This window comes from Trichosurus vulpecula, chromosome 4, assembly GCF_011100635.1.
Source record: "Trichosurus vulpecula isolate mTriVul1 chromosome 4, mTriVul1.pri, whole genome shotgun sequence".
Lineage (NCBI taxonomy): Eukaryota > Metazoa > Chordata > Mammalia > Diprotodontia > Phalangeridae > Trichosurus > Trichosurus vulpecula.
The window spans coordinates 212,520,323-212,535,213 of record NC_050576.1 but is presented as its reverse complement, the minus strand read 5'-3'; the positions used below and the strand labels follow the sequence as shown (position 1 = coordinate 212,535,213).

The 14,891-nt window shown below is 37.6% G+C and overlaps 1 protein-coding gene across 2 annotated transcripts in view; it reads right to left on the bottom strand.

Annotated features, from left to right (window-relative positions):
- Positions 1 to 782: 782 nt before the first annotated feature.
- Positions 783 to 14,891, bottom strand: part of NOL11 (nucleolar protein 11) — a 36,392-nt gene continuing 22,283 nt past the window's right edge. For both annotated transcript variants that reach the window (XM_036757197.1, XM_036757198.1), the window contains exons 11-18: positions 8,350 to 8,424; positions 6,406 to 6,590; positions 6,148 to 6,273; positions 5,661 to 5,885; positions 4,775 to 4,853; positions 4,346 to 4,438; positions 2,136 to 2,243; positions 783 to 1,956 (exon numbers count right to left, since the gene is read on the bottom strand). In XM_036757197.1, the coding sequence (XP_036613092.1) occupies positions 1,843 to 1,956; positions 2,136 to 2,243; positions 4,346 to 4,438; positions 4,775 to 4,853; positions 5,661 to 5,885; positions 6,148 to 6,273; positions 6,406 to 6,590; positions 8,350 to 8,424 (1,005 nt within the window). In that variant the 3' untranslated portion in view covers positions 783 to 1,842. The remainder of the gene's footprint in view (positions 1,957 to 2,135; positions 2,244 to 4,345; positions 4,439 to 4,774; positions 4,854 to 5,660; positions 5,886 to 6,147; positions 6,274 to 6,405; positions 6,591 to 8,349; positions 8,425 to 14,891) is intronic.

The window sequence follows — 14,891 nt, the reverse complement described above, 5'->3', positions numbered from 1 at the left end:
TATAAGTTGGCCCCCCAGGTATTTATAACCTGCTGTACTAGGTGTTATAAGGAAAATTCTGCCTTTTCTGCTTCACTCAGTCTATTGCTTCTTCCTCCTCTTCTCCAATAACCTTGAGGCTGAGTCAGGAATCTTCAACAAGTTCTGCATTTTGTGGAAGTGACCCATATGAATAACAACCTCCTCTCCCTATTTAATTTTAGGTAGGATAGAATGAATTGTACAAAATGAGCAAGCATGAATATGTTGGGACAGATGACAGATCTCACTACATTGTCTTTTTCTCAAAATCAATCCCTCTTCCAAATTTCCCTAGAGGGCACTATCAACTTTTTAGGCAACCAGGTATGTCACAACCTCAGTGTCACCTTCAGCACCTCACTCTCCCTCACCAGTTAACAAATCTTGTAATTTCTATTTCCAAATCTCTCCCCTGCTCTCTAATCACACAGCCACCATCCCAGTTCTAGCCCTCACCACCTATCACTTCGATTAGTGTTATAGCCTGCTAATTAGTCTCCTTGACTCAAGTGTCTCTTCAATCCGGCACAAGGAGCTGCTGAAGTAAATTTCCTAAAGTACAGGTCTGATCTTGTCACTCTCTTATTCAAAAAACTCCACTGCTCCCTACTGACTCTAGGATCAAATATGATTTTGCCTCTATTTCATCTTTTTTAAATTTCTATTTTCATTTAAGTTTTCTAATGTATAAAACTATCAGTACAGTAGGACATATTATATATATATATATATAAATAAATTCATAACATATATATGAGGGAGTATGTGCAAAATTTTTTTTACTAACAAGTATAAGGTCAAAAAGCTTAGAGATCAGTGATCTAAAGAACTGCAGCGTCTCATTATTCTAAAGTTAACAAATAATTCAAGGAGTATTCCCAAGAAGCAAAAATATCCATAATTTCTCTCCACAAAAAACTTTTCTTTTATCCAAACAGTATAATATACTTCAATCAACCATGAAGACAGTATTTTACAAGTGTTACATTTGGTATTTATACTCTTGATGCTATAAAAACAAAATACAGAATACAAATTGGTCATTATTTTAACTAGAAATAAAAAATATTTCTTGTTATTGAATATAATATGTAAAGTTACCTTAGAGAGGCTGTGGAGGAATAAGAATATTTAGAAACTTACAGATATAAAGAACTGGAGTAAAGAATAGGCTTAAATTAAAGGTGTTGTGTACTTATTGGGATATGGTTGCCATCTCTGTACCATGTGGGGAGGAGGAGAGTTAAAATATTTTTTTGTCTTGTTGGAATTTGTTACTTTTGCTTTTTACACACTTTTAGATTATGTCAAATAATCAATAAGTATTTAAAAGGATAAGAGTTAGAAGATGACTAGCAAATAGTTAAACCCTTTGATTCAACTTCGATTCCAAATGTTTGGACATGAGAACTGATGAGCTGCGGGAGCTTTCTCATTCAACTAAAATAAATTCTTCTAACTATTACTTCAATGGTAATTTTTTTTAAGAAGTACTATCCAAAAAAATTTTGTAAGAAATTAGATTTTTAGCCACACACAAGTAACTTTACTTAAAATCAACCAAATTTTACTTTTAAGTTAGTTCCAGAACATGACTCTCCATTCTTCAACAGTCATCTATAAAATTAAAATAGGTCAGTATGAAACCCAGATCTCTCATCAAGTGAGAAGCAAGGTCTGATCCCTTTGGTCTTTGAAAGTTGTCTTGACATCAAAACAAATTCATACATCAAATTCTTTTGCTGAACTGGATGAGTATGAAAACAGTGTCCACTCAAGAAAAAGTTCTCATAAAAAGTCTCGGCACAATGGATATTAATCTCAGATGAGTTCAAGCACTTCAATGGAATACAATCCCATATTTCTTTGCTGGTGCAATTTTTGTAGCTGCTGTAAACTTCCTTCAATTTTGTTGAGTTCTGAATAAACCCATACCTAAAGAGAAGAATTAAAAAAATAATATTTTAATAATGCTTATGTGTAAACAAATCTCATCTGGCTAGTAGCTATTCAGCACCATAATTTTAATTATCGGTTGAATTTTAGGTGATAATTGGCACTTTACTGAAAGGGAAACAGAAATGAATCTTGTTATGTATCCAATATTCACATACCTGGGCTTTCACAAACTTGTAAAGACTTGTCAATATTCCTTTTGCTTCTGGTATCATCACAACAACCGTAAAATGAGCATCTAGCAGTAGACAGATCCAATCCATAATCTGAAGACAAACAGAAAAATAAAGGTTGTTGGAATGTGCAGAACCTGCCATGTCTGACAATTTCCAGAATAAGAAGTTGTTTTTAATTTGTGGCTGGACTTTTTAGTTTACAGAAAGACAATCCTAAGAAATAGAGAGGTCCTTTTCAAGAACCACTTTAAGATTATTGCATTATTTGATATGATTAACACCAATAAAGCCAAAGAAAGTATTCAAGACTTTGAGCTAAGACACTACTTGCCTCTTCTTTGAAATGATCTAACTGTTCTGCTTTGTGACCCAATTCTCCCCTACTCTGAAAGGTAAAAGATTATAAACACGGGATCATGTGGGACTAAAGTTACCATAACCCCATAACAGTGGTGATTCCTAGGCACTTACAAAACAGTAACATAATTTTATATCCTCCAAACTCTGCATAGTTCACTTAATAATTTTCATCAAAAAACACTGTTTCCAAAGGCCTGAAGGGAAAGCAACAGTATGGGGCTTAAACACATGCTAGAATACAAAGAAACTTATTATACTATTACTTAAAGCCCTAATATTTTATCTATTAAAAACACTAGATTATAACACATGATCTACATCATATGCTTTTATCCTCTCAAAACATTATTTGCCCATTTAAAATAACTGCAGACAATATAAAACACTTGAGCGCCTACCTGCCAGGACAAACCCAGGGAGTCTATAACCACAATTACAAAACACTTTTCACACAAATACAAATCTAAATAACTGGAGAAATATTAATTACTCATGGGTAGGCTGAGATTACAAATGGCAATTCTACCTAAGTTAAATTACTTATTCACTGCCATACCAATCAAACTACAAAAGAATTATTTTAGAGCTAGAAAAATGATAACAAAATTCACCTGGAAGAACAACAGGTCAAGAATATCAAGGGAATCAATGAAAAAAAATTTGAAGAAAGGCAGCCTAGGAGTTGCAGATTTTAAACTATATTACAAAGCAGTAATCATCAAAACAATCTGGTACTGGCTAAGAAATAGAGTGGTGGATCGGTGGAACAGGTTAGGTATATGATACACAGTAGTATATGATCATCACAATCTAGTGTTTGATAAATCCCAAAACCTAAGCTTTTGGGGGAAGAATTCACCATTTGACAAAAATTGCTGGGAAAACTGGAAAGGAGTTTGAAAGAAACTAGGCACAGAACAACATCTCATACCATAAACCAAGATAATGATTAAAGTACAAAGGATGATATCATAAGTAAATTACATGAGCAAGGAAAAAAATGTACCTGTCAGATCTATGGATGAGAGAAGAATTTACGACTGAATAAGAGATACAAAGAATCACATGATGTAAAATGGATAATTTTGATTATGTGAAATTAAAAAGTTTTTGCATAAGCAAAATTAATAGTCAAAAAATTAGAAGGAAAACAGGAAACTGGAAAAATTTTTTATAATGTCTCTGATAAAGGCCTCATTTCTCAAATATATAGACTTTCTGTTCAATTAAAAAGTCATCTTGCTTCTCTTCACCATTGTCTATTAAATATCAAGCAGAAGAACTAGGTAGCTGTATTTGTCCCCAAACAGTTTCTCTCTAAACTCCACTAAACAAGAAACAGTAACTGACATCCATAAAGCAGTCTAATATCTACACAGTGCTATCAAACCCAATCTCATCTGAGCTTCACTATGAGATTAAATACAATTATCATTCCCATTTTGAAAATGATAAAGCTGAGCCTTAGACAGGTTCAGTAACTTGTGACACAAGACTAACATCAGCTGTGGGAACTGAATCCATATCTGTCAACACAAGTCCAGCACTCTTTCCACTATTCCATGAATTCAATGAATTGGTCAGGAGAACAAGAGGCTACAGAGACAGGAAGTTTACAAAAAAATCAGGTTTTAAATACAACTGCCAAGTGGATATCACTGTTTTGGGGTGATAAGGAACAAAAGATCTGTTGTAATGGTCACGTATGAGGACCAAGAGTCCTATGAAATTCTTCAATGGAACCCAGTTTTTGTCACCAGTCATGTTTCCCTCCCAACCCCTGCCCATAACCAGTAGCTACTCAGAACAAAACAAATGTGCCACTGTCTCACCTGGTTCAGGGTTGGAGGACAGGGTCCAGGAAGAGTCATACTAGCATTTTCACTACATTTCTCATAAAGGAAATGCAAATACTGGAGAAAAAGCTAAGACAAAGAAAAGGGACAACATTTTTGTTATAGAAGTTACTCCAATGCAAATACTTAGTTCATCAAGAGAAGTCCTTCAACCCTTTCTCCTGCTTTATTTATCTCTTCTCTATCTTTTTAGCATCTGTTTACTTTCAGCTGTGCTCTGAGATTCAACTTGGAGTAATACCACATGTTGATTTGTCTTCCCCAAGTTCCCCAATTTCTCAAACGCAATTTTAACTCAACATTACGGCTGTGCCATGCTATTATTTTCACAAGCAGACTAGATGATAACAAAACCTAAAAGAGAAATCTAATTTCAACAAAAGTTCTTCATGAAAGAGTACTTACAATGACATGTTGCACAGTGAGGTCTTTCAAATTTGGCAAAAGAAATGTTTCACTATATGCTGAATGGAGAACTGCATTTCTATTTATGACTAAAGGAAAATAAACATCACCTTAAGAATGTATAAAAAAGATTAAATTATAAAAAGGCTTTCTTAAATTTGTATGAAATTTTTAAGGAAAAGGACTATTATCAAGTATTTTTGTGTTAAACCCTTAGACACTGAACTGCATGCATGCGTCTCTTATTTAGAACAATAACAAGATAGTTTTATAAGTGCTAGTCAGCAAACTGACACTAAGAAAGCAGGTACTTTGGGCTGTCTGGTGGAAGTTTTATGAATTGCCACTTAAATATTAAAATTTAAGACTTCACATTAGGAACATTGATTATGACATTTAGAAATTAGAACCCTTCAGAAGAATTCAGTTTAACTGGCTAAAAGAACTGGGTTTAGGTAAACAGCCCTGAATATACCCATTATTACAATTCACGTCACTTAAAAAGAAAAGCAAACCATTTCAGTTGGTACAAAGCTGTGATTTCATCACTGTCCCTAGCTGTGTAAACTCCTTCCACTATGCAGAACATCAACTTCTCTGTAATTAGAATCTTTGAGAGTCTTCTGGGACACTGAGAAGTTATGTGGCTTCTTCATGATGGTACAGTGACAAAGTGGTGTCAGAGGCAGAACCTGAATCCACACTATTCCTGACTCTGAGTCTGGCTTCTCTATCCATTATAAAATAATGCCTCTCAACCACTTTAATACTAAGTTAACATTCTAAAACATCAAACAATAAGCTTGATTTACTCTAAGATATTTTTTATAGAGTAAGGCTACCACTTGGTAAAAGACACAAAAAAAGTTCATGTTTCAAAGGATACAGTAAAGCTGCTTTTTGGGGAGTTACAGGACATGTTAGAGGAGTATTCATCTTGTCATCCAGTTTATTTAACTTGTCATCGAAGTTATTCTCTTCTAAAAGTACTGGACTGAAACCATTTTGAACAATTTCTGTTTTTCCCATTTTCCCATCTTGGGCAAAGTTAATGTAACCAATAACTGACTCCATATTCACATTTGTCTCTTCAAGGCTGTCATCACCAATGCTACAAGAAGAAAGATATGGAAAAAAAAAAGGTATGTCATCAATAAGCATGAAATTAATTCTGATGATTCCACAATGCTTCCTCTCCGTCCCTAATAACAGGTTACTATAACCAAAAATAACAGTCTCTTTCCAAGTCAGAGAAATACCAAAGACTCGATTTTCTAAGCATTCTTAAAATTTCTGTAGTTAAACATTAACAATGATAACGTATACTAAGAACTGAAACAAAGGAAAGAAAAACCAGTTTGTTTCCCACATACCTTAGGAAAACCTTTAAGCAAGCACATGTAATTGATTCAGGAATGTCAGGGAATTGCTGTAGACAGAGCTGTAATAAATGTACATCTCTCTTTTCCAAGGCAACTGCCATCAAGTCAGGACACAAACTGAGAGCAAAATAATAGATGTAATATATTAAAATCCCACACAAATTTAACTTGTGAAAATATTCTGTAAATTCCCTCCTAAAATATGGAAGTTGGATTTTATACAACATATTACAAGAATGTAGTTTTTACCTGTAAGAAAGTACTTGAGTTTGGATGAGGTGTACCAGACTACTCTGAGGGTAAAATGCTGGTTCTGCCTTACACCTTTCCACCAGTTCTGTCACTATGTGCCCAACAGTAATTTGAAATCCAGGTGTCCGTTTATCAGCCAAAAACTTACTCAGCTGTTGTTCAAGGTGTTTTTCAGAAGCATCCTGAAAGACCAGCGGAAACCCAGTCTATTATGATAACATGCCATTAAATCAAAATTCTAAAGTATTATGAATAGAATATTTTCACTCAGTTACCAGCAGTGGCATCATTAATACATACTTATGAAATGAAAATTGATATACTATAAATAAAGACTGCACTCTAACAAAGCTGCAGTTTAAAAGTGGATTCTGAGTTAAACTCCTTGGAGGACAACTAAATTATTGCTTTAGTCAATGTATGACTCAATGGTTTATCTATAAGTAACTTGGAATCATAAACTAATAACCTGGAGAAGACCTTGGTCGGTGATTTAGTCCAACTGGCTCTTTTTACAGATAAGGAAAAAGGGGGGGGGGGGGAGGGGGAAACACTCCAGGCACAGGAGGAATACATTGCATGAGACTACAGGGCAAGCCAGAATCTGTTCATTCATAAGATCAAAAAGAAATGTTTGTGCAAGTTTAAATATTCTATGCAGGGATAGAGACAGAGAGAACTTAATCAAGAACACTTAGTTGCCAGTTTCATATTCAGATTTTGTTTCTCAAGATTCTATATTTCTTAAGACCCTATGGATAACTTAGTCCTCTCCGTACTGAAAGCTAATTTTATCTCAAATGGAGGTTCTGAGGCCCCTCCAGCAGCTGGTGAATGAAACAGAGACCTCTCTTCAGAATGTTTTTAAATGCAAAGAATTAAATTCATAGGATCCAAAGGAAATCAATGGTGCTGAAACACAAATTTCAAAATATTAAAACAAGAAAAGGATCACATCCTGTAAAGAATCAGTGTTCAAAAAAGAAGTGCTAAGAGGTTCCAATTCTCATTCTGTTAGGATGATGCTATAAAATATACTTTCTTATCATCAAGTACTGGATTCAGATTGAGAGACACAGGATCAAAATTAGAATTCCAAGTAATGCCATGTTTTCAAATATAGAAAAACTTCATTTAACAAGAGGTACTATTACCTAGCACTCCACCTTATAAGAGACAAATCTCCAAGAAAACAAATTATTATTTGAAGTTTATGTTAAAAAGCAGCTTCCCTAGGATGTGGTCTGGTATCAGTACAACCTCAATTCAGTATCCTATGCTTCTAAATCTACACAATGGAAATGGGTATTGGGAAAGATCAGCAAATAAAGATTCAATTATAACACTGTACTAAGCAAGCAAAAGGCATTACTGAGCACCTACTATGTGCCAGGCACTATGCCAGGTAGAACCATGCACTTAAGATTTTCAAGCAGAGGTTTCTGCTTCCTAAAAAATTCTAATTGAGGTTTTACTGCATTTCCTCTGCATAAGGCCTAAGTTTTTTAGTGCCCCTGAAAACCACACTTTCATGGGAAAGTTACCCTAATATCCACACTTAAAAGTTGTGCTGAACTAATAGAACCTTGTGCTTGTCAAAACACAAGGTAGAAAAATAGGAAAAAAAAAATTCAAAAGGGAGTCAGAGAAACATATAGATTTGGCTGTTAGTGAATATATATTTGAAAAATTAATCTGTAAAGAACAAGACATAGTTTAGCACCGTACCTAGCATATAACAGAGGCTTAATAAATGCTTGACTGACCAAAACGGACGATTTTAATCTTTTTTTTCAGTCATTGTTTTTGTTTCTATATTTGAATACTTCTCCATGTAAATAAAAATTAAAATAAAAATTTAATTGATTTAGGAATAAAAACAATATATTTCTGAAATTTGCCAAATTTAGCAATTTGCCGAGAAATATTTTATTTACTTACCTTTATACCTGATAAAAACTCCTTGTTTGTTGAATCCTCCAGCTGAGACCTGGTCTCATTTCTTCTGGTCCTTAACTAGAATTAAATAAATTGATTAGGACCTTGGAGAAGTTTAAAAAAAAAGATCTAGTAGAAACAAACTTCCTCAAAAGATTAATGTATGTTTATATCACAGGCAAAATAAACTCAGGGACATCTAAACTATTTTGTTATTGTGAAATTTTGTCATGATGATTATAGTGCTAGCATTATAAGGTTGTGGTAGATCAGCAAGAGAAAAGGACGTTCCCTACTCAATAGCGAGGTGCTGCTATGCACCTATTCTTCTCATCCCCCCCAACCTTTTTAAGTTTCTTCTTCCTATCCTCTTCCTTTATTGCCTTCTGTGTGGGTTATCTAAAAGTCCAGGCTGTTTGAGGACAATTTAATAAGCATTTATTAAATGCACACTATATGCTAGGCACTGTGCTAAGTGATGGGGATACAAAGACAAAAATGAAAGTGGTTCCAAACTTCAAGAAGCTTACATTCTAATGTGGGGAAAGCATGTTCACAGAGAAGTCAATACAAAATTTAACGTAAATACAAAGTGTATGAGGGAGGAGTGGGAGGTGTGAGAGGAGAGATTATTATCAGAAGGAATCAGTACAGGCCTCCTTTAAGAGGTAGCACTTGAACTGAGCCTTGAATAGAGCTTAGAATTTCACAACAGGAAAGGGAGGAGTAGCATCTCAGGCAAGGGAGACAGCCTTGGCAAAGGCACCAAGGCAGGAGATGTAATGTTGCCTAAGGGCCAGAGAAAATATGCTAGTATGGCTGGAATTCATGAGATGAGGTGATGTCAAATAAGTCTGTAAAAATAGGTGGAAGACATACTATAAAGGTCTTTAAATGCCACAAGTATGTATTTTATTCTAAAGCCACTAAAGCTTTTTGAGTAAAGGAGGGACATGGTCAGATCTGTGCTATGTTTTAGGAAGATTATTGTGGCAGCTATGTGGGAAGATGGATTAGAGGTAAAAGACAGAATGCAGGAAGGTCACTTAGGAACATACTCATGATAGGAATCCACTAAAAGAGAGGTGAGGTGGGCCTGAGAAAGGGTTGTGAATGTTGAATGGAGGAGAGCCAGCACGACTTGGTAATTAGGATGTGAATAATATAGCTTCAATCCAATTATTAAGTGTCTACTATGTGCAAATCCAATCCCTAAAGAGGTGACACTGTTTGAGAAGGATGAATAAGGGGTGGCTTGTGTAAATACACAATTCATTCCACAAATGGAATGACAGAGATTTCAAGGACCTGACCGCAGTCCAGATTGGCTGGAACATAGACTGTAAGAAAGAAATCAGTCTGGAAAATGAGGTTAGAGTCAGCCTGCTGAGTTCTTTAAATACTGAGGAACTTTTTCTTTCTAGTCTAGAGAAAAAAGGGAGTCACTGAAGATATTTAAGTATCATTAGACTTGTGCCTTAGAAGATTATTTCACCTTCATATACTCCTGATCCAGGGACACTGGCTTCCTTGTTCTTCAAAGATGACACTCCCACTCCCCAGCATTTTCACTGGTTGTCCACCATGCTCAGGACCCTCTCCCTCCTCATCTCTGCCTCCAGTCCTTCTTTATCTTAGCAACTTCAATGGACCTTGTAAATATCTTGTTTGTATATTGTCTCCCTTCAAGCCCCTAAGACTCTGACCTCCTTAAGTACGAGCCCTGGGGTTTTTTTTGTTATTGTTGTTTTTTGCCTTCTTTGTATCCCCAGGACTTAGGACAGTGCCTGGCACTTAGTAGGTGCTTAATCAATGCTAGTTGATTGACAGAGAAGGGAAAGACTGGGAGAGTTATTAGGTACCTCACACAATCCAGGCAAGAGGTGATAAAGGCCAGACTTGCAACTTACTGTCCTCACCTTCCTTCCTTTTGATGCTCTAGTTAAACAGTTCAATTTTATATTGTGTTCCATTCTTGGACCCTTTGCCATTGTCCTAGCACCCTCATTTCTTGCCAAACTACAACCTTGGGTTACTCCCAACATCTACTTTAAGCAGCTGAACATTACTAGAAGACATGCCAAAGTGTTGCTTTGGTTCAAAACAGATTTGTTATCTAGTCTCGACTGTGCTTTTACATCCACACACCAATCTCCCCCTCCCTCTCAATCAACTCCCTACTATATACAGCTAGGTGGGGCCAGACTGCGCTTCACATCTTAGCCAACCCTTGCTCACCACGGCCAACTCTTTGCTAATCACCCTTTGTAACTCTTCTTTCCACCCTACCCTCCATACGACACTTTCAGGTCTCTTTTTCTGAAAATGGCAAATACCAAATAATACTATCATTCTTCTAAACTATGCCTCAATTGATTTATCCATCGCTCTACCTCTCACTCCAGGACTTTTTAAATCAAAATGTTCTCTCCGGGCAGTGACTTCTTTATATATGTAGTTTACCACAACTAGAATGTAAGATCCTTGAGGTATGTCTTGCTTTTGTATTTGTAACACCAGCAATTAGCACAGTGTTTAGCACATACCACATCCTTAATAATTTTCATTACGTCATTTATTCATTCCATGTAAGATCTATTCCAAATCTCCTCTTTCCCCAAGCTATGTGAACCACCTTTCCCTAATTCCTCCTCAGCAAAGGGTTTCATCTCACATTTCACCAAGAAACTGGGGCCAGTCACTTGCACACAAGAGCTCCCTCTTCTCTTCTTTTCTATATCTCAGATCACCTCAGGAAAATGACCAGCTTCCTTCCCTTTCACTGAGGACTTCGCACAGCTGTGCCTCACCTAAATCCAATTCATACTCAAGACATCATCCTTGTGACACCATTGGTCGTTTTCGAGAACACAGAACCAACAACTTGATGCCAATGTTAGAGAGTCAGTCATGTTTGTCAAGGTTGACCTCTCTACCTGTGCCCTTGATCTTTTCTCCTGAGAGCTTTATGATGCCCTTTCATTATAAACTTCAACTGATATCTACTGTCTCTTTCTCTATCACTTAAAAACATGCTCAGATATCCCCAACCTTAAAAAACTGACTCATCCAACTTCAAGCTAACGTTCTATCTCCTCTCTTTGAAACCAAAATAGGAAAATGCCATTTGCATGTGTTACTTCCACTTTCTCACCTGTCACTGACTTCTCAACACTTTGTTATCTGACTTCCACCCCTACCATTCCAATAAAATCATGCTTTTCAAAGTTACCAATAATCTTCAAATTGAAAATTCTTATTCTCACTGAAAATTCTTAAGTCTCATGCTCCTTGACCTCTCTGAAGCTTCTGATATGGCTGACCATATGGCTGATGTAGATATTCTTTCCTCTCTTGGTTTCCCTGACACTGTTTTCTGGATTCTCTTCCTATCTGTCTCCCCACTCCTCTCAGTTTTCTTTGATAAGTCCCATTCCCTAAGAAGAGGCCTATGCCTAAGGGGACCTCTTTCTAGTCACCCACCTAATAAATCTCAACTGTTCTTATGGGTCCAACTGTTTCTACACAAATGAGAAGATAGAGCTGTTCAACTCTTAGTTTCTTTCTGTTTATGGCTAACAAGGAGCTGGGACCCAATATAAGTCCATAGAAGTAAGAAAGAATTTGACTGCCCTGGATGGATACAAGTCACCTAGTCCAGGACTGAAAGAACTGGCAGATGAGAATGCTAATCCACTGTAGGTAACATTTAAAAGAATACGGAAAACAGGCCACCACAAGAATGGAGAGGGGCAAATACCATAATTTCCAAAAAAGGAAAGAGAATTTACAAATTCTAGACCAGTGAGCTTGATTTCAATTCCTGGGGACATTTTGGAATGGAACATTAAAGAGATATTGGTGAACATCTAGAAAGGGAAACAGTGATTACAAGAGCCAGTCTGGTTTCATCAGAAACAGATCATGCCAAAGTAATTTCATTTCTGTTTATGACAGAACCAAAAAACTGGTTGATGAGGGGAACCGTAACAAAGCTTTTGTTAAAAGTTTATCTCTTATTGTTTTCGTGGAAGAGATGTAAACATACAAACAAGTTCAGGACTGGTTGGATAGCTGAAATCAGAATATTTGTAAATGGTTTAACAACAGTGTCTCAGGGGGTTTCCAATGGAGTAGCCCAGGTACAATGTTTGGCCCTGTATACAACATTCTGATCAGTAACCTGAATAAAAATATAAATGGCATGCCTATCAAATTTAGAGATAAAACAAAGCTGGAAAGGATAGCTAACAGCTAGATGAGTTAGGATACAAACAGAGACTGATGGCTGGAGACTGGGCTGAATCTCATATGATGAAATTCAGTAAGGTAGGTATGCTTTGGTACAAAAACAAACCCAAACCTCACAAGTATAATATGAGGGAGGTATATGATTAGATAGCAATTTGTCTGTAAAAGATCTGGGAAATTTGGTGGATTGCAAGCTCAATATGTAAGTTTATCAGTGCAATGTGGCAGCTAAGAAAGCTAATGTGATCTTGGGCTGCATTAAGAGGACACAAAGTTCCCCAGAATAGGGAGGTGAGAATCCCACTGCGCTCTATACCTCTCAGCCCACATCTAGAGAAATGTGTCTAGCTCTGGGCACCCTGGCCTAAGAAAGGCACTGACAAGCCAAAGAGTATCCAGGAGGGGGCAAACTAGGATGGTAAAGAGTCTCCAGTCCATGTCATATGAGGCTTGAAGAACCAAGAGATGTTTAGCCTGGAGAAGACTCAGGGGAGGCAGGCTAGCTGTCTCCAAGGGCCATCATAAGAAAAAAAAAGGATTAGATTAGGTCTGTTTGGCCCAGAAGGCAGAGCTAGCAGCAACAGTGAAAGACGAAAACTTAGGCCTGATGTCAGAAAAACTTCCTAACAATTAAATTGGTCAAAAAGTGGAATGGACTACCTTGAAAAGCAGTGGGGGCTGGGAGAGCTCAAGGCATGCAGAACTAAACCATATCGGAGCTGGAGTAGGAGTAGGCCCAGGACTGAATTGCCGGCTATGGTGGCAATCCCCAGGCCTCTCAACACAGGACAGGAGTCTGTCAGAGCTAGGTGAGATAGCAGTGCAGAGCCTGAGGCAGCGGCAGCAGCTACTCCTGAAGCTTTCAGGCCACAGTCTAAAGGTTTGAAACTCACCTTCTTGAACTTCCAGGAACCATAATGACCAAGTAAAACGGCTCTTGTCCCACCCTGCTTCCTCCCCAGAGAATACTGCCCTGAAAGAAACCCTAGAATAGAGGAGCCAGAAGTGGGGCTTCAGTAGCCTTTTATCTCAGGAGGCTGGGAAGACGGGCCCCTCTTGTGGAGGCGGAAGGAGACTAATTCAGGAAGAGAGGTGTCTCAGCAGGCCCCACCTTAGAAGACCAGCAGGCGTTCCTGAGCCCAGGTGGTGGGGGTGGAGCCTGCAAGCGCCAATACCAGAACCCCTGACATGGCTTGACACAGTCAGGGGAAGTGGAAGACACCAGTGCAGACAACGGCTGAGATCACCCATGCTGTAGGGCAGCCCCAGGAGAAAAGGAGACTTCAGTAGCCAGACCACCCTTCCCGCACACTTCACATCAGGAGCTTCAGTGTAACCCAGGGGAACTCAGAAAGACATCCACCTGGCCTTGACCTTCACACACCAGCCAGCTCAGCACCAGGTGAATGGCAGCATCATATAACCTCTAAATGACAAAACCAGAGGCCACAGCACACAAAGCCAGTAATTAGGCCCCTGTTCCCAGCACAAGAAGCTTGGGACAGAGCCCCCTGGGACCTAGAAGCAGAGATCCACTTTAAAAGCCAGGAAAAAGATAACCAACATGAAGAAGCAATCCAGAAAAACAAGGACTACTGATTCTTATTATGGAGACAGGGAAGATCAAAATACCAATTCAGAAGAGGACAGTATTGACACTATACCCACATCTGAAAACTCAAAAAGGAATGTGAACTGGTCTCAAGCCCAAAAAGCATTCCTGGAAGAGCTCAAGGAAGATTTTAAAAACCAAATTAGAGAGGTAAAAGAAAAAATAGAGAAAAAATTCACTGATAAGAGCAAATCTTTAAAAAGTAAAGTTGGCGAAATGGTTAAGAAGGTACAGAATCTAACTGGAGAAAATAACTCCTTGAAAAATAAAATTAACCAAATAGAAAAGGAGGTACAGAAGCTAAATGAAGAAAACAATTCGTAAAAATCAGAATCGGGCAAGCAGAAGCTAATGACTCTATGAAGCATCAAGAATCAACCAAACCAAAGCCCAAAAATGAAAAAATAGAAGACGACGTGAAATATCTGACTGGAAAAACAACTGACCTGGGAAACAGATCCAGGAGAGACAATCTAAGAATTACTGGTTTACAGGAAAGCCATGATGAAAAAAAGAGCCTGGACAGTATCTTCCAAGAAATCATCAAGGGAAACTGACCCAAGGTCCTAGAACCAGAGGGTAAAATAGTCATCGAAAGCATCCACCAATCACCCCCTGAAAGAGATCCCAAACTGAAAACTCTAAGGAATATTGTAGCCAAATTCCAGAATTATCAGGTCAA